We start from the raw sequence: 20313 nt of genomic DNA on the forward strand, positions 1-20313 counted from the left end.
TCTGTGTCAGTCTTGATGGACTGAAGTGCATCATCCACATGTTTCCTGAATAATGGCTTGCTGTTGTAAGGCATAGCCAGTATCTTAGTTTGAATCTCCAGGTGGAAAGATGTGGCCTTTAACCATCCCTTTCTTCAGAGGAGAGCTGCACCTTCTAGTTGTCTGAATCCCATGGATGACACATTGATGGCACAATCTATGATCTCTGCTGAAATCCGTTCTCCCTCTTGCAGAATTTTTTGCACCTCAAGTTTTGTTTCTTCTAGCAAGAGGTCAATATATGTGGTGATGTCTGGCCACATTTGTAGGTTGTAACGGCCATGAAATGGCCAGGGAGTTTGCTGCTCTGACGGTTGTGGCTGCCATTGAGGAGTATCACTTCCCTATGTTGTCCAGCAGACACCATCTCAATCTGGTGCAGAGGAAAGGGGAGTGGATGGGTTCTTAGAGCGGCCCTCAGCCACTTGTGATATAACTGAGTCCAGTGTGGGCTGTCCAATCAAACATGCCAGAGAGTCATCGGGCACTTCATATTTTTTGTCCAGCCTAGGAAGAACTGCTAATACCCTTGCTGGATTCTTCATAACTTTGAGGCCTTCCTCCCATATAAAATCCTCAAAAGGAATTGCCCAAACAGACTCTTTGGTGGGCTTTTTAAAGTCATAAAGAAAACAGTCTGATTGTTTGGTGAGTATCAGGAGTTGAAATCTGTTGGCTGTCCATTCCATAAGATTATGGAAGCCACCAATGACCTCCAGTGGGGAATCAACTGGTGGTGGTTTGGAAAGGGATAGTGTTTGGATGAGATAGTCATTGCTTTTGTTGGTGACTGTCATCAGTGGAAGGAGCATCATCCACTGGAGAATCAGCTAAAGTAGCAGCCAGTGTTGGCAGAGGGTTTGCAGGTGCAGTAAAACGTCACGAAGAACGCGCTACTGGTGAGCGGGCTGGAGGAGATGGGCTTGGTTTGGGCATGTGTAGTAAAGAAGCTACAGCTGCTGAGTCCGGAAATCTCAGATAGTAATCATTTAGCATTTTTTGCAAGTTGGTTACCAGAGACATTGGAATCTGGATTGCAGGTGCATGATGTTCCTGTTCATCATGAATGGAGTATTGCTCCTGGTTGTGTCCAGACTGTTCAGCAGCAGTGTAATGCTCTTCATAATACTGTTGCTCCTCTTCGCCTTTGTCTTGGCACTTCACATGCAGTTTGGATGGGATCTGAGCCACACCAATTTGGCCTTCCTCTTCAGAGTCATTATCATCATCTAACAGATGAGCCTGGGTAACAGGTAAAACCTTACTGGGTGAAGTGGAGATGGTAAAATTGTCTCTGTTGGGGATTTGCATTTTACTGTTATCAAGGATAATGGAATAAATGATGTTTTGCCAACGGGATGGAATCCAATGATGTTATTTTTTACTGTTCCCTCATTGACTGTGCTGTCGACATCGTTGACGGTTCCCTCATTGACGATGCCATTGTCAATGGTAATGTTCCTGTCGACAGACTTTCACATATCAATGGAATCTCTTTCATCAATGGGCCTCTCGTGGATGTTTTCGTTGTTGTAGACAAGGCTGCTGTTGACGGTGATGACACCATCGATGAGGCCTTCTGTTTGGCAAGAATCCCTGCTGTTATGATTGTCGCCTACAATAGAGGTGATGACGAGATAATCATGGGCAAGCACGCCATAGTAAACGTCAACATTGCAGTAGTCAAAGTCACAGTAGAAACTGCAATCGACTAAGTGACCCTTGACGGCTGTGACATCAACAAGAAAGTAAATTGTGAAGTAGAGACTGCCAACAGAGATTTTGTTGACGATGGCAATGATTTTGTTTTCCTTGTATGAGCTTCTTTGACGGAAGGAGTGGATGGTTCAGAATGAACCGTTCCTGATTAAATGTTTTCCTTTTTTGAAAAAGAGGGACATTCTTCATTCTTAGAATGTCCAACAGAACTATGATGGGATTTTTTTCATTGCCTTCTGCAGTGATCTTGGACACCCTTTTCCGCCAGACCTTTCCCTTTTGCAGGATGTTACAGTCTTGGAGGACTCATCATTGTCCTCTTTAGATAGAAGGCCTTCTTTAGATTTTAGCTTCTGGATCGCCAACAGTAGCCTAGCCTCTCTATCCCTCAAAGTCTTGTGGAAAAAAGTGCAGCATATTTTGCAGTCTTTCACCTTGTGCTACAGAAAAAGGCAGTAGATGCAGTTCTTATGTGGGTCATCTGAGTGGTGCCTCACTTTCCCACAAGTGCGGCAGGGTCTAAATAATCCTTTTTCAGTCGGTGCAGACATGTTGATTTAGTCAGAATATGTGTAAAAATAAATAACAAAAGTTGCCAGAAGAGAAATCTTCTCAAGATTTGAGAACAAGGGCAGAAAACTGAGCAGAGCTTAGGGAGACTCCCATCACACGACATGCAGCAGAAAATCTAAGAAACTGGAACCTCTGTGGTGAGGGTTCTAAAGGGTGCTGTCACCTGATCGGGTGGAGTTTGGGTCTTTTTAAAATGACAGGGATAAGCTATTGAAATGAATGTCACTAACATTAACTCCTATGTAGATTTTTCTGTAGTTCTTTCTCTTGTACCATGGGACTCCCACTTCAATAACGGGGAATGATTCAAGCTGGAGACAATAAATACTGTGCTGCACATACTATGCCATGTCTGTTTGTGAGTTAAGCATGCACTGCTGCTGACTGAACTATGCTTATACTCTAGGCCAGACAAGCTTACTGTTGTCCAAACTGTGTCTGTTCTATGTGTGAACAAAGGTTGACTCACTCCAATCTGTGCTATACCCATTCTGTGTATGAAGGAAGCTTGCAATGCTGCTGCTCGTACTGTACTTTCTGCGTGAGGTAAGTTAACCTAGTGCTGCACTTTGTCCCTCTGTTATGTGTGTGAGGGATTTTCTGCTGGTGCCCCTTCTGCAGTCGCTCAGTAAGAGAGAAGCTTCTCTGCAGCTGCCAATGCCCTTACTGATACATGAGTGATGGAAGCTTCTCTGGTGTTGCCTTCCAGAGAAGCTTCCATCACACAAAATTCTGTCACATAACAGCATTTTTTCTGTGCATTATCAATGTTTGAGCTACTGCTGCCTGCTCCGTGTGTGAGAGTGCCATATATGGCTGCTGCCCAAGCTAATGATCATTTGTGTCAGTGAATCTTAGGAAACTTCAGCTGAGGTCAATTCACCTTCTTTCTGGGACACTCTCAACCATTTACCTTAATCACATACAAATCAGCTGGGCTTCAACACACACCATTTTATAATTAAATGCACTTTCCAATGCCAGCCCTTGATGACAGGAGCCCCTGTTATCGATGATGACCACCACATACTCCAACGAAGCCTGCATGTTTGAACGGAATACTTTGAGCCTTTAAAGCAGTTGTTCACCACCTGAAGCTGAAAGAGAAACAGCCATTTGTAAACAAACACAAAACAACATTATTCATTGACTGCGGCTCGTCAGTTCCACACTTGTACACTATGCACTTACTGTGCGATCGGATTTGGTGGTCTTGGAGTTAGACACATACCTGTACCGCATAAACACAGTCTACTCTGTGAAAGTCTCAGGCCTGTACATCATGCGCTTTGTCTATTCGGTTAGCCCCACACCTGTACAGTTTGCACCTAGTGTGGTCTACGATAGTGTCACTGCAGCAGGCAACTAGTGTGCTCAGATGGTTCCACGCCTGTTCAGCATACATTTATTGTCAATCCAGTGATGTGGATGTAGAATTCATAAAGGGCTGGATGACTGTCAGGCAGACACTTTCATGCAGGCGAATGAATGGATGGGGAGTTTAAGGAAGGTCTGAGGTTTTCAAGTGCCTTTTTGCCAGTTGTGGTTCGTGTGCTCTTTACAACAATGTCTGATACTATTTTGGGTAAGAACATTTGGAAATCCTCCCCAATATTGAAGAGCATCTGACAAACGATACCTGATCTTTGATGGGAATTAGATACGCCATTCTGACTCCAAAAGACTGAAAAATGTTGAAGGTTGTTGTAGTGCAGAGCATCACAAACATATTGCTCCTTCTAGGTCATGGTCAAGTGAAATGCAACAGAAGTGTTGTGGGGACACATTCCCACACTGTGAGGAGAGCAGTTCCAGTCTGCCATTTGTCTGTTCTGTACTTTGTTTTATCTCAATTAATTTGACATTTGATTGGGGGTGACACATATTGACTTTTGATGTTTTCCATCAGAGCATCTGGACTAGCTGGGCAGATGGTGCACCAAAAATGCACTAATGTTTGGAGTAGAGTGGAACCTATTGGTTTCTCTAATCAGCAGATACGGAATTTAAAATTTGCCAGTAGAATAACTGATACTTCAGGATCACAGTCATTTTCTCAGAAATTCTGGTAAATTCTACTGAGCCCCATTGCAGGGGTGATTCACTCCAGCTGCGAGTAATTAAGGGCAATATGCTTCTGCCTTGTGGGTTTGGGCTCATGTGCGGTGTGCATGCAGAATGGGAAATGCTCTACTGCTCTGTGAAAATATACTGCATGCAGGACAGGATGATGGTCCTCTTGCACATGGTAAAACCATTACAACTTCCCCTTCTCTGACCCCCAGGCGTGGCTATGTATCAATTTTTCCTCGGTCTAGTTTCTAGCTGTGAGAAACATTCACCCAACCCCTGCCTGAACACAGGCAACTGACAGAAACTGAGCTGGTGCTATTAGTATGCCTGGAGATCTGTTCAGATTAAGGCTGACAACCTCTCAAGCAGCCTTGTTTATATGGCGACCAATCCACTTCCAGTAGTGTCCCACATTGTATTATGCCAAGAACTGCCATTTAAAAATAGTAAGGATCCCACCTAGATAATCTGTTCAGCTCCTATGTGAATGCACATTACCTGACCATTTAGAGCTTGCCTTATCCCTCCTTCATGATTACCTGGGAGAAAGGCTTGAAGAGACACTATCTGCTTTGATTGTGGGGAATGGGAGAGGTTATGATTTTCTTTAGCCTGGCAACCTGGTGTGATTTGTCATGGCTTTTCACTTATTATGTTTTATGGAGTTTCTAGAACACAACCTTAAAATTAGGATTCCTAGACCCCTAGCATAAAGTACTTTGCCAACGTGCTAACCAGAGCCCCGCAATTTACTGAGCAGTGCTTGAATTAGATGCATTTCAAGCAACAATTGTTTCTATTGGCCTCAGTATTATTTGAATTTTTGTGCTTTTCTTTATGAGCACTATAAAACTGTTTCCCATTGTGCCTAGGCCTCAAAATCTGGTTTCACCTTCTGCTTCAGCTTGATTATCATATATTGTCACTGACTTACCACGCCTATATGTAAATAAGTTAAAACAGTTAGCTCTGACCGAAGACCAGCGTTTCTTAAGTGCCATTACTGTGCTACATCCATCAGAGTCCCAAAGCTACTACCACTTCATGGAGGAAACCATGACTGCTTGACTTCACTACCCTTGGGCAGTGAAGTGCATAATTGGAGCACAACTACACCTGGGGGTATCTGTGGTACATAACACGACCCCGCAGCAACGGACTGGTGAAGAAACCAGAGAAAATGTCACATCTAAATGTTAGTGTTTGTGAATGAATAAGCATATTAAATTGTGTCAAGAAACCTAGGGCTGGAACACGTTGATTCCACTTAACCTTTCTATTCAACTGAAGTGGAATGAAATCTTGTATGAGGTTGTAGCACAAAAACTCCACAATCGATGCAAAGGTAAGGAAACTTCTTGCGCATAAGTTTACCTGTCTTTAGTTCTTTTGTCATTAATGTTGGTGGTTTTTATATTTGCATTTGTAAAGTGTGTTAAGAGGCAGAGGTTCTTCTTTAACTTCTAGTTTGTTCTCTTACTTTTTTAACTGCTTTGAAGCATTTTTAGGGTGGCGTAAGCGCCATAAAAATATTGCATGTCAAAATGCAGAGTGCAAAATATTGTAGGGCTAAAGTTGTGAGGCCTACATATCGAGAACCAAAATATCATGAAGATAAATATATGTAGGTAAGTATAGATTTACTGTTCTTATTTCCTTATTGAATATCAGAACAACACAATAGATTCACCATTTATGCTTACATGAGAGCCATCATAAACGTAAGGAATTATCTCAATTTTGTTACAGTGCCACTGGTCACCTTCTGCCACAGTTCAAATAAGAAACTGGTTGAGAAAGAAGGAAAGTAAACTATAAACAAAATAAAAACTACAGTGTACAGTCAGCTATAGTGTGTGGTGTAGGTGTGTCAGGGTCAAGATATCTTCAATCGTCATGGTGGGGGAAGGGGGCAAGGGAAGGGGGAGCACCACTACCAGTGCCAGCAACCTCATCACGTATTTGGAATGCTTCAACTTTTACAAGAAGAGGGGTCCTGTTTAAAGGCCCGTCCTAGACCTGTATGTAATGTACATGGCTGTTGGCATTGAGACCTGGAATGTGGAGGAGAGTGGTGTGTAGGGAGCTAACATTCTTTTCAGAGCGGTCTTTCATCAGTTTTGGCTTTTACCTCCCTTAAGAGTCCCTCCCAATGCAGTGGTGTTGCAGGGTTTCTTGTGGGGGCTGGGCACTTCTCCAAGACGTTGAGTTCAGCGTAAATCCCCAAATATGCACCTTCCAGACACCCGTCGAATGAACGAGGTGAAGGGACTTCCAAGCTATAGCTATATGTCTCTTTGCTAAATATGAAGCGATGTCTAGAAACGTGTGCATGCATTTTGTGGCTTTGTGTGCTTCAAGAGTCCTAGCAGGTAATGCGCTCAATCTACTGTGACCTGTCTGCCTACTATCTCTGACGTTCTCTTTGACACCTTGCCCAGTACCCCGTAATTTGTAGGCAGAGCCACACCACATGATAAAAAAACCTCCATCTATTTCTGCGCATCTTGGGCAAGTGCGGGAGACTTCTGGGTACATCAATGTGAGGTGTGCAGGGGCCAAGTATGTGCGATTCAGGTAATTAATCTGAGTATATTTTAGGCACACATTAGGGGAGGCCCTCAAGTGTAAAGAGGCAGTGTTATGTCTGTCACTTCTTGTCCCAAATCCCCCTCCCATTTTCTTTTTAGTGAGGTCAAATCTGGCTTCTCTGACTCCCCCACCGCTCTATACAAGCAAGTCACCACTTTGCGAGCCCTACCATTTGTCAATAGGGTTTAGAATACCTGAGAAGTGTCTGGTACGTCATGGGTTTTGTTTCAAAGCATGGTTAGGTGGCGTGGCAAAGCAGAGTACAGAAAGAAGCTACCTGGTGGGATCCCTTCCTCTGTCATTAGTTCGTCCAGCCTCCGTCCAGAATTGGACGTTATGCTGGCTGCTCAGGTATCTGTAGCTGGGTGTTACCCACTGGGGGAGTTCGGGGGCAAATGGAAAAAGTCCATTTTTACCAGCCACTCCCTTCCTCCAGCACCGTGCGGCCACCTGCACGAGGCCGTTCCACTCAGAGGCACCACCTTTGTGGAGCACAACAGCCACTCCAATATAGCGTCCGAAGAGGAGGGAGAAAACCAGTTCTCCGGTTCCTGCAGACTGTCCCCTCCTAGCCACCGCATGGCCCATTATAGTTGCGTTGCCAGATAATAATTTGGGCTTCTGAGACCCCTTCCATTTTTGAGAGCGTACAACTGGGTGATACCCACTTTGCGCCTGCCAGAGCCCCATATAAGTGTGATTATTAAATACTGGGGTTCCAGCTGCACCAGGAGCGCCGAGGATGAAGTCAACAGGTAAGGAAGCACCAACATCTTAGGCCGGCAATGCGGCCCTTGAGGGATAGGGAGCGAGTTCCTGACTGCCATCGTGGCTCGACCCAGATTACCAGCTATCAGGCCATTGTTCGTGTTGTACACACAAACGGCCAGGTATTTCAGGGTGTCTAATTGCCAACTCAGTTGGGTAATAGGCAAAGAGGTGTGTTGTATTTCAGCTGGTGGAGTCAGAGGGAGGAGGCAGGATTTATTCCAGTTAATCTTGAGACCGCACACCTTTCCGAACTCCTCAAAAGAAGCAATCATATTGTTAAAAATGTCAACATTGTTTTGGAGATAAAGGAGACCGTTGTCCACATATGGGGATACTATGTGCCATCTTCTACCCATCTGAATGCCCTAGACCGGACCCTTGGCCCAGAGTGCACATGCCAGCGGTTCCATGGCTAATGCAAATGTGATGCGGGAGTGTGGGCAGCCATGGAGCGTGTCCCTACGTATCTTTATGGGATCCAAGGTAATGTTTCTGTTTTCACTTGACCCATCGGGGTTATATGGTAGCTAAATCCAATAAGAAAAACAGTATCCCAAGAGCAACAGGTATGGCCACCTTAGGGTGTCAAATACCTTCCAGAAATCAAGAGAGTCCACCCAGGGTCAGGTGCCCGAAGTGGCAAGTCCACTTCATTATCAGAAACAGGTGGTAGAGATTCAGGAAAGTACTTCTGCTTGTGATAAAGCAGCTTTGGTCCTCCTCTGCCAGGGACTTTGCTACAGGGACCAACCGATCCACCAGGACTTTACCAACGATCTTGTAATCTGGATTTAACAGTAACAATGAGTGGTAGGAGCCTACCAGCAATGGATTTCTGTTGTTTTTTGGGAGGACCGTGATAAACACCTCCCTCATAGACGTATTTAGAGCCACTGTATACACCTGAAGTATATTTAGGGGTTTCTCTGGGCACATGAAGCATAGATCTTAAGTGGTTGCCCATCCATTCCAGGTGTCTTACCTCTCGCCATTTGCTTAATATCTGTGTGCATCTCCTCTATCGCTAACAGAGTATTGAACTCCATCCATTGTAGTGGGAAGGCTGCAGGTAGGTAAGGAACATTCAAGCACACGAATATCATTTTCAAAGGACAGGATTTTGCAGTGCAGCACTCATCTGGCACCATAAACTGATTTAATGCAGATACGCCTGAATACATTAAATTCATCCCATTCAACTAGAGAATCCACTGCCCTGTTCTAATTTTCTAGAAAGCATTGATCCACCGCATTTCCTAGAGTGGTTTTAAAGACAGTGTTGCTGAGCGCTTCCACTGCGAGGCTTCAAATCGGTATGGCTGTAAGCCCATTGCTCCAGAGGGGATTGTGGTCTGACAGTGTGTGCCAAGATATTCAGCAGATCCAACCTTATTTACCAGCTCTGGGCTACAGTATAACAGGTTCATGAAAGTGTGTAGGTCGTGCACTTCTGAGTAGTGGGAATATTCTTGTTGCGTTGGCTCTCATTGTACCATGGGGCTGCTGGATTTGGGCAGCAGCATCACTTGAATTGTGGGGAAATGAGTTTGATTCCACACCATGTGACAACTGTTGGTCTAATCCATTTCCAGCCAGCTAGCAGCGCCTCACCTATGCCCAAGAGCAAAGGTGATTTTGTGGCAACTGAGCGCATGACATTGCGACTTCTAAAGGAAATCGTGGTGGGTGAGATCTCATCCTCTTTTCTCAGTTACATTCCTCTCACACATGCAAAGACAAACAGAAGCAGGGAATGGTTCAATAAGATTTATTGAATCAACTGCGTCCTAGATAAAATGACATGAACTGCAATAATTTGGATGATAAAGCATACTAGAAGCAGAATGGTGATAAGAAAAGTAAAACACAAGAAAGGTCCCACCATATTGTCACTATGCAATATGTGTTTATTCCTACCTACGCCACTAATGTTCTATGTTAGAGCACAGCAGGATAAGCCATAGTCCGCCCTTCAGGACCTTCACGGAAGGCATCATCCCCCATACTTGAGTATGAAAGTATCGAAGAGGGATGTTGTCTAATGAGACACCTTCCCCATATAGGCCAGGGAAATGGCACTCTCAGGAAGCAGCTGTAATCAGACAGCATGCAGTAGCAGTCATCTGGCTGGAACCTCCCTCTAACGTGCATAGTACAGAGAGATGTTTTTATAATAAAACAGTTAGTGTTCTGGGAAAAGTGCCCTGATGTAAAAATACATATGTGTCTGCAAAATGTTAGGGACGCAGTGTACCACTTTGTGCCAACAGCCCTATCTTGTCGCAGCTTTGAATAAAGCACACAGTGAAAGAATATTGTGCTAAGAAATGTAAAATGCTTTCCTAAGCGAAAGGACAGCAAGGAAAATAAAAGGAAAATAAAACATCACCACAAATGTGAGCGTTTCTAAAAAAAAAAAAAAAATTTAATAAATGAAGTGTTACTATGCTAAAGGGCACAGACAGCAGGCCTAATTGCTAAAATAACATACCCACAGGCATCACAAAAATGGCTTCACTACATCCTCCCCTTGTAAGTGGTAAAGCAGCCTTGTCCCTAAGTTAAAAGCAACTAAAACGCAATACTTAAAAACATATTTACATATACCAATTGAGACTAGTCAAAACATACTCAAGCAGGCCAATTAGAAAAAATTTGAAATAGACAATATAAAATTTTAGCAAGCGTGTCAATAAATCCAAATTTAAGTGTCATTTTGAAAATGTCCAATCACAGCCGGGACAATTGAATCAAGGAACTGTTCCACTTTGGCTGATGATAATGTGATTAAATCAGTGCTAAGGAAAACCAAAGAGCACTCATGTGCCAAAGCCTGCGCTCCAACCAAGGCAGCAGCATTGATCTACAAAGGACAGCTCATAAATGGCTTCCCGTAGCAAAAGCACCCTCAGTGGGCATGTCTGATAATGAGCCCTCAGAGAGAACATCAACAGATCAGCGTCCAAGGAAAGACAAACTTCTAGTGCACATGCGAAAAAAGCACCAGAGTCACTGAAACACAGGCTGAAGTCAATTCAAAACCAGATTGAATTACAGAGACCAGTTACACTCCAGTTCTATCAGGAGTGGTGCTCCGAAATACTGTATCATGCTTTCACGACACAGTTGCTCTGGTGGAAGCGCCATCAGTCCTCCTTATTGCAATGGGGCAGTCATTGCAAATAAAAAACAGCAACAGCAAGATACCACCTATTATAGCCAAAGTAATTGGAAATCCCCCGAAAATACTAAAAAATATCAAGTCTACGGCTGAAGGTATTATGCCAAATATAGAGGAGAAGGTGCTGACGAAAACAGAACCAGTAGCCTTAAAGAAATGTACGATCCCTGTAGTACTGGACGCATTAAAAATCCGTCCCTCTAGGTTAAAAATTTCTCAGAAAGTTTGTATTTAAAAGGGATTGTATCTCTGCAGATGACTTCCCCACTTGGAATGCATAGGTCTTGCTTTCAGATGTCAGCGCCACATGTTTTTGGAACAATAGAGCTTTCAATCTGCTTAACTTGTCAAAATTCACATTTTAAGTAATAATGTGAGGCCAGATGTCTGCTGCTTTCATCTGTTGTGTGCGGGAAAAAGAACATTACCACAACAGGTGACAATTTGGGAGACCAAAACTACATACACAAATCTGGCTCGCATTAAGCAACAGCTCTCACTATTAAGAAGCACATAGCTTCCATTAGAGAGGATGCTGGTCTAATTAAGGGCACTGGAACTCTCTTAAGATAGCAAGTTAACTTTGCTGCTGAAGAGTTGCATGCCCGTGCAAGTCAGATACCTACAAACCATCGAATGGCTCAAAGAAATCTCACCTTCCCTCCGCTAAGAAATACCTCATTCATGCCATTGAAACATTTGTGTGAAAAAGGTAGCTCCCACACCTCATGGATGTAACTTTCTCCTAGCCTTTCATATCTGCCCACTGGAATATGTTTTAAGCAAGATGTGAATTGCAGTGTTGAAATAGGCAGGTTGATAACCCTATGTATTAACCATTCAGCAGATAGAAATTCAGGCACAGTAAAAGGCAACTTTTCAAAATTTCAATGTTCAGCATAACATGAGTTGCTTCCTTCTTAGCCATTATTTGTTGTTGTTGGGTCAAATTAAATGCTTAAAATATGTCCTTTGCGCTATTGTGTTGCCAGGGAGCGCAAACATATTTTAATGTTTGTAGTGTCCATCCCAACAGCATAATGGACCTAAGCTGGCTCTATCCATGTTGTAAAAATGACATGTCACTTTGTGAAGATGAAACAAAGTTGTTTAAAGTGTATATGTGGTCGGAGAAAGTGTTAATCCCATTATCTACAATGGCTAATTCTTGCTGTAAATTTTCCTGACCTATTTGCCTTAGCTGGGCAGCGGCTTCTTGTTGGGAAAGCTTCCAAATTTCATTATAAATTGCATATAAAAAGTACTTTTTACATTGTCTCCTGGGGCCTAACAGGAAATCCCGCAAGTCTGTATTGTTTGACAGGAGACTGTGGTGTTCTTTAACACCATCTAGTGAGGAACTTTTTAACCATTGCTTTCATAATTTTCCTACACTGTATGTTGTTACTATACCTGAAGCTCTTCTCCATTTTGGCAATGTGGCTGTTACTTTTTACGGACCCCACTGGGAGGTGATACAATATTTCAAGGCATATGGTTCGAAGGATTGTTGGGAACATGTCTGAACTGACACACTCCTGGACCAATTAAGGAAGGGTTGAGCTGGAGGAAACTGCCTCAGGCTGACAGGAGCTTTGATCCGAAAATAGAAAAGCAACCTGTATCTGCAGGCCCTCTCCTGATCCCTGGGAACCCGCCTAATCATTCCTGCACTCCAGGGTCCCGCTTCACAAAAACCTGCTATCGAGCCTGCACTGCCCACAGAATTGGGGCGGCTCTGCTAAAAGCCACCGGAGCTCCTCTCCCGGCACACAGATCCACCCCTGGCACTGCAAGTTACTCTTGTTTGCCACCATTGGACGCATGACCTGCAGCTAGTCTCCCACTGCGTGGGAAGCTAGGAGTGTGGGGGGGTGGCTGTGATGGATCACAGTGCTCGCAATGCCTTGCAGAAGGAGCCACTTCCACCTCGTTTGGAGCAATTGGGCGCATAAACAGTCTACCGCTGCACTGGACACTAGGACTGTTCGGGGGCCCGTGACGGGCCACATTTCCATAGTGCCTTGTGGCAGGAGCCGCTTCCACCTTGTTTGGCGCCATCGGGTGCATAAACTGTAGCCAGTCTCCCGCTGTGTGGGATGCATGCGGGCCACGTCCAGGCAAAGCCCGGCTATGGGCGGGCCCATCCTCAACCGTCAGCGTCTGGAAGAGGCTGGCTGGGCCACCCCTCTTTCACTCAGCCGAGGACTTCTGTGGACTTTTTGTGGCTCTGATTTTGGGTATGCATTCCTGCAACTGCATTGGGGGGCAGGAAGCTACACTGGTTGAGTTTCTGATAAGGACAGTGGGGGTAATTGCCAAATTCTGAAGGCAGAATGCATATTGTCCTTTCCTCCTCCCCTAACAATGCCCACTAGCATCATCTTGCCCCCGAAGAGTCCTGTCAGGGCCCTGCATGTCTCCTACATACACACCAGGTGAGAGATCAGCTATCTGCAGTAGTAAAACATATGTTTAGTCATTCTAGCTGCCCTAACCAAATTAATCCTAATATTACTATTGCACCAATTACTATAGAAGGAGGGCCTGAGGAAGTGTGTGTGTCAGTGGGAAAAAGAAGGCGCCACCAGGAAAAAGACAAATCTAGGTGCAAAACCTAAGCGATTGTGTACCTCAAACCTTGGCTCTCAATCAGGCTAGCAGACTGGTATTTGCCAGTATAATGGAGGTATAACAAACACAATAGATAAAATGAATACACCCTTGGGTGAGGAATTAAAAACATTTTATGGAACAGTTTAATATGATCTCTGTATGAATGGGAAAAACTGAGACTAGATTGGATGGGTTGGGAACACTGGGTTTAGCACACAAGGTAATGAGCAATGAAGGCACCAATGTCAATGTTGTAACTGTTTGATAAGGAATCTGAGCCTTTACAAAAACCCTCTGATTCCACTCAGACCAATGATATGCTGCGCTTTGCATTTGCCAGTGGGAGGGAGCTCTATAAGCAAGACAGGGTGATGTCTCCATCTAGGAACACCGTGAGGCAGTCTTGTAACATCACTAGGCCAAATGTTGACGCAACACTGAGTGATGCAGCCACTTGAACTGCACGTGGCAGTATTGGCCCTAGGAGGCTTGAGGCGAATTAAAGCCTGCAATCTAATAAAGGGACAAAGTTGATGTCCTTTCTCCGATTGCCACCCGAGTATACACCATATGTACTGATTTAAAAAAATGTTCCAGTATTGAACCCAGCAGTGGTTGAAGACTTTTACAGTCTCAAAAATAAAGCCATGAATTGGCTTATTTGCCATGTGGGGAGTTTTATTAATTACCAGACAGAGATAAAAAATGGTAAGGAGAACACCTTGGATAGGTGTAGGACACAAAGAGGTGGTGGGAGATTGTGTAATGTTTTAAATCCCCCACTTCAGTAGAACTTTCGCTTAATGTCTTGAATTGGAAAGCATCCTAACAGTCAGTGGATAACATCCAAGCAGTCCAGTTAGGCTATTTTTATAAACTGAAGCCCAGAATACATGTATATCGCACCCCCCCATTCCAAATCACTTTCAATTAGAGAGTACTGCATACCCCACAGTTAAGACTTATAATTCATTTGAGCCTTTAGCCACCTTGGATGATTTAGACTGACACCAATATAATGGGTCCTCTATTATTGGTGAAAATGACAGAGAAATATCACACCATCAAGATGAGCCAGTGACTAGGGTGGAGTGGGCCCAGTTTAGTAAAGATAATGTTTCCTCCAATAATATGATTCAAGGCAGTGGAATTTTAGAAATAGGGAATGATCTGAGGGACCAGTGGTGTGGCTCTCTTAAATTCTCTTTGCCCTTAGTTCCTAAGAAGTTCAGAGTTCTTTCTTGGAACTTGGCAGATATTAAGTCCAAGTTAGGTTGTGAGAGTTAGGGAAAGTTTATAGACGGTATTGATGTCTGTATTTTCCAAGAGACATGGTCGTCCAATTTAGTTCATAGGGTTGGTTTTCCTAATTTTAGCACCGAAGCAACCCCCTACCTAAAAGGACAGCCTGTGGGTGGTCTTATTGTATGGGTCAATACTGCCTTATTTTATACTTAAAAAATATTAGATGTTAGTTCTAGAAATATATTGGCAGTTGAATTACATGACCCACGAAGGTCAAAGTCCGCCCTGATTGTTAATGTCTATAATAGATTTGTCTCAAAGCATTAGGACTCATCCACAATCACAGTTTTGGATAATTACTTAGAGACAATTGAGGATCACAAACTTCTTGGTGGCAGGAGACCTTTATTTTTTAAAAAAAATCTGTTTCTTAAACATTATGCATAAACAACAGTACAATACGCTATTAAAGATTTTACAATCTGTCTACACACATTTGTAGTCTTGTACAGTGCAATTGCATTGTGACGTGCTGAAATACAACTTAAAACTGTGCACCTAGCGGTTGAGTACCAAAATGTGTATGCTTATTACCAGAAGTAGTGCGTGCTACACCTGCCAGAGGGCAGGGGGGAAGGGGGGAACATCTGCTATGTATGTGAGCTGGGGAGCCGGAGCCGAGGTTGGGGTCGGAGGGACGCCCAATGCCAATAGTGTAGTGAGCGAGACAAGCTGAGAATTCCATGGGGTCGCTGCCATGGGGGAAGCACCTTAAGGCATTACGTTATTGCACTGAGGTAGGGTGTGAGGGTGTCAGGGCTAAGTGATTGGAGGGCAGCAGGGGGCTGCGTGGTGTAGAGATTAAACAGGGAGATAGCTCCCGGGCACCGGTTAGCTCAGGGAGGGTATGTGTCGTCCCTGGCTTCTATGCCTACCACAAAGATATCCCAGACTTCAGCACCGCCCTGTATCAGACCCTTGTGTTGTAGTTGGCATAATGTCTGCGCCTCAGCTTGCGAGCGACTATGCAGGTCGCGGAGCCAGGCAGTGTGTGGGGGAGCGTGGCGATCAGGAGCTTGAAGACTATGAATGCTAGGTCTATAAATCTGTGAAGATGTTTGTCAGCCTAAGCATGATGGCGTATGCCGAGTAAACAGGATTCCGGAGTGGGTGCAAGAGTGCGGGCCGCGATGTCTGCTGTGGTATCAGTAATTCATTGCCAAGCCGTGTTTATTGAGTGGCAACTCCAGACCATGTGGTAAAAGTTTGCTGCTGGGGTGGCACATCTAGGACATACTGGGTTTGTGTTCAGGTATATCCTTTGAATGCGGGCCAGGGATAAACATGAGTGGTGAATATAATTAAATTGGGTGTACCGCAATCTGGTATTGCTGGATACTGTCTTGATCATTGTGAGAGCTGCGACTCAGGCTTTTTGTGATAATGGTGTAGGGAGGACGGCGTCTCAACGTGCTTTAGCATGCGTCAGGTCCAGGCAGTCCTCTGCTAGCAGCACTTTGTATAGTTTAGTTATAATGCCTTTTGTGTTTCCTATAGTAAGGATTGCAGTGAGCAGATGGGATTCGCGTGGCTCATCGCTGCCGAGCCCCCATAAGTTATTGAGTAGTCTTTTAGTGGCACTGTATGCCAGGAAGGCCCCTGAGTGCATGACCCCTGTGGCCACAAGTTCTTCGAAGGTGCGCATTGTGGAGCTTGAGTAATAATCTCCCACGTTTAATGTGCTTATGTCGCGTGTATCATGATAGTGAGAGTGCTTGGGCTCCCGGTAATTGAGTCAGCGGCAGCATAGGGGAGTAAGGAGGTGAGGGGGCCTTGCCTTGGACGTATCTGCGCCAGCAAAATCTGGCTGCATCCAACAACATGGGCTTTAACGGCGGGCGGCGAGGGCCAGACAATAATGAGGTTAGGATCGATTGTGGTGCTGTGTATGCACGCAGCGCTTGGCTTTCTGGAGGTGGAGGTTCACTTAGCCATATAGTTAACCAGAGCAACTGAGCCGCAGCGTAGTATAGCTCGAAGTTTGGCATGCCCAATCCACCTGCTTCTTGCGGGTATTGCGTTATAGATAGTGCTACTCTATACCTGTCTTTGCCCCAGAGCAGGTCGGTCAGTAGGGAGTGCAGCTTGTGAAAGAACGAGCGTGGCAGGAGTAACGGGAGGGCGGTGAAATAAGATAGGAACCTAGGGAGGATGAGCATTTTGGCTATGGCTACCCGAACCATAGGGGATAGGGGGAGTGAGCTCCAGAACAACAGCGAGCTACGGGTGGATCTTAGTACTCTGTCGAAATTGCCCTATTTCAGGTCAGATATGGAGTGGTAAATTTGTATGCCTAGGTTTTTGAAAGTTGTGTGTGACCATGGTAATTGATATTGTGGCAATGCCAAGTGAAATTCGTTTGGTACGGGGGTAAGAGGAAAGATACTTGACTTGGACCAGTTAATACGTAGACCGGAGGCGAGTGCAAAGGAGTTCAGTATTGTCATCACCCCTGCCATGGAAGTGGTGTGATTACGCAGGTATATCAGGGCATCGTCTGCATATAAGGATATGATGTGATGTGCGTTGAATTCTGAGATGCCCCTTATGTGGGTGTAGCTATGAAGCTTGATTGCTAATGGTTCCATGGCTATTGCAAATAGTAAGGGGGATAGTGGACAGCCTTGTCTGGTGCCTCTGCCTATGGAAAGTGTTTTCGGAGATAACTTGACCTGTTTTGACACGAGCTGTGGGTTTGGAATAAAGTGTTTTGATCCATCTGATGAAGCCGTGTCCAAAGCCAAGCGCTTTAAGTGTGCGCATAAGGAAGTCCCAGCTCAGCGTATCAAACGCTTTCTCTATGTCTAGAGAGAGGGCCACCGCTTCTGCGTCTGTGACATTATGCATTATGTGGATTAATCTTCTGATATTTAAAAAGGTACTTCTCCCCGGGATGAATCCAGACTGATCAGAGTGTATTAAATTTGGTAGGTAGGGGAGTAACCTATTTGCCAAGATTTTTCCTAGTAGTTTGCAGTCCGAATTTAGTAGGGAGAGCGGTCTATATGATTTAACATCAAGAGGGTCACGGCCCGACTTTGGGAGCACGACTATCAGGGCTTCGCGCATGGAGTCAGGCAATTGTAACTTATTACGCGCTTCACTGAACACCTCTAAAAGTGGTTGTAGGAGGTGAATAGCATGGGAGTTAAAATAATCTACTGGCATGCCATCTGAGCCAGGGGTTTTGCTGCGTGCCATTTGTGATAGAGCTAGACGTAGTTCTTCGATAGTAATGGGGCCAACTAGTGTATCTGCATTGTCAATAATGTGTTGGTTTTGGGGAACTAATGACAGAATTCCAGCTAATTGCTGTTCGGTTGGGGGGGAGGAGGCGTGATAAGGCGCGATAGTATGTAAAGAAGGCCTTGTTGATTTCCACCTGGGTGTTGATGATGTTGCCTGAATTCAATCGTATCGCACCTATAGGCGAGGGTTGCGCTGGTTGGTGATTCAGCCATGCTAACAGTCTACCTGACCTATCTCCCTCAGCGTGTTGTTGCGTCATGTAGTGTCTATGATCATGCTTACATAGTGTGTCTGCCTCCCTGTAATCGTCTCTTAGCGAGTTCAGATCCTCTAATGTAGACTCATTCCTGGAGACCTTTACCTCTGCTTTGCGCAGTTTAATCTCCGGTGCTTGTAGCTCTTTGGTGAGTGTCTTTCTAACCCCCACTGTGGCTGTGAGGCAGTGTCCACGTATTACAGCTTTGTGGGCATCCCACTCAATAGCACGAGATGAGGTTGTGTTTTTGTTCAGGGAGAAATAGTCAGACAGGCACTTGGACAATTCCGCATGGAAGGGAGGGTCTGTGAGAGCTTCTGTCTGTAGTCACCATGTTGGTATGCAAGTGTGTGTGCGGCCCCAAACCCAGGTTGCATAAAGCGGGTTATGATCTGAGATGGAGCGGACTAGGTACTCGGATGTGCTTACTTTCTGGATTACAGCCGCGGATGCGAAAAGCATGTCTATTCTGGTGTGTAGCTTGTGCACTGAGGAGTAGTAGGAGTATTCTCGGTGAGTGGGGTGTCCAGATCTCCAGATGTCTCTCAAGCCATTATTGGAGACCCACTTTGCCAGGTCCAGTGAGGCACGATTGGATGGAGCAGTGTCAAGCGGGGGAAATGAGCAGTTTATTTGAGTGTCTAGGACGCAATTCAAGTCCCCCCCATACGCAATCTACCGTAGGGTCACTAAGGTTGCCAGTAGTGAGTGTACTCAGGAAGTCGCGTTGATTTGTGTTCGGGGTGTATAGCGCTACCAGTGCTAGGGGGGAGCCATCTAGGTCGCCTTCTAGTATCATGTATCTGCCATTGGGATCGCATTGCGTACGAGACGTGACAAATGGGACCCCAGGGGCGATCCAGATCCCCACCCCTCGGGCAAATGTCGAAGATATGGTACCGTGCAATTGCCCTTTCCATTTTGAGCGTGTGCTTTCCAGTGTGGATTTAGATAGATGTGTCTCTTGCAGTAGGGCTATATGTACCTGATGTCTCCTGAGAAATGTATATATCCGTTGCCTCTTGCGCAGTGCTGCCATACCTCTTATATTCCATGTGAGTATCTTATATTTTGAGATATATTGTTGAGTTTGAGAGGTCATGAGGTGTTTATAGGTTTAGCTAAGCGAAGGTGGTGCGTGGCCCCCGCCTCACTTGTGGTCGTGATGTGCCAAGTACCCTCCGAGGCTGGCCAGTTTGTGCCCTAGTTGTTGTTAAGCGTGATCCTATTGGCAAGACAAATGTGACGTGGTCTAATGTGAGCGTGGTCCTTATTAAACAACATGGGACATAACCATTGTGTGGGAGTGCAAACAATAACTGTATATAACGTTAACTGAGATTGTGGCAAGGCTAGAGGAATTCTAGCGGTTTCCAGCTTGGGAGAACAGTCCATATGGAGCGGGGGGTGCTGAAGGTCGTTGGTTCCGAGTCATTGGGTTGCCCAGCCCGAGTTGCTCTTGGTGTTGGATCCACCACCCAGGACCATAAATGTCTAGAGTGCTGCATTAAGGGACCTATGGTACTACCAAACAGGACCCAGACATCTGTTCGAGGCAGGCCATGTCATTATGGAATAGGCACGGCGCGAGGTCAGTGTCTTTTTCCATTTCCACCACCCTGTCAGCCAGTGCGTGTTGGTCTGTTCGCAATATGTTGACATCTTCTGCCACTGAATCTATTTTGGTTTCCAGGGTGGACTTGGTGTCAAGGATGACCTGCAAAATCTTTTCAAACTGCGTTGTGTGTGCCTGTAGAGTAAGTTCCATCTTCTGCAGAGCCAGTTGCGTGGCGGAGTGGGCCTCGGAGGAGGGGGGGCGCTGGGATCCATGTTACCCGGGGGTGCACGTGAGGTTTTTGGTTTACCCATTTGGTGTCCGCAGCACCGTGTGGCCACTCCGAGTGGCCGAGTGGAGTTAGCACGGCTAGGAGTGTGGTGT

At 45.2% G+C, this 20313-nt stretch overlaps 1 protein-coding gene across 1 annotated transcript in view; it reads right to left on the reverse strand.

Annotated features, from left to right (window-relative positions):
* DPP8 (dipeptidyl peptidase 8) overlaps positions 1-20313 on the reverse strand; it is a 179092-nt gene that overhangs the window by 59112 nt on the left and 99667 nt on the right. The window contains 1 exon segment of the mRNA XM_069221452.1: positions 3283-3400. Within this exon segment, the coding sequence (XP_069077553.1) occupies positions 3283-3400 (118 nt within the window).

This window comes from Pleurodeles waltl, chromosome 3_1, assembly GCF_031143425.1.
Source record: "Pleurodeles waltl isolate 20211129_DDA chromosome 3_1, aPleWal1.hap1.20221129, whole genome shotgun sequence".
NCBI lineage: Eukaryota > Metazoa > Chordata > Amphibia > Caudata > Salamandridae > Pleurodeles > Pleurodeles waltl.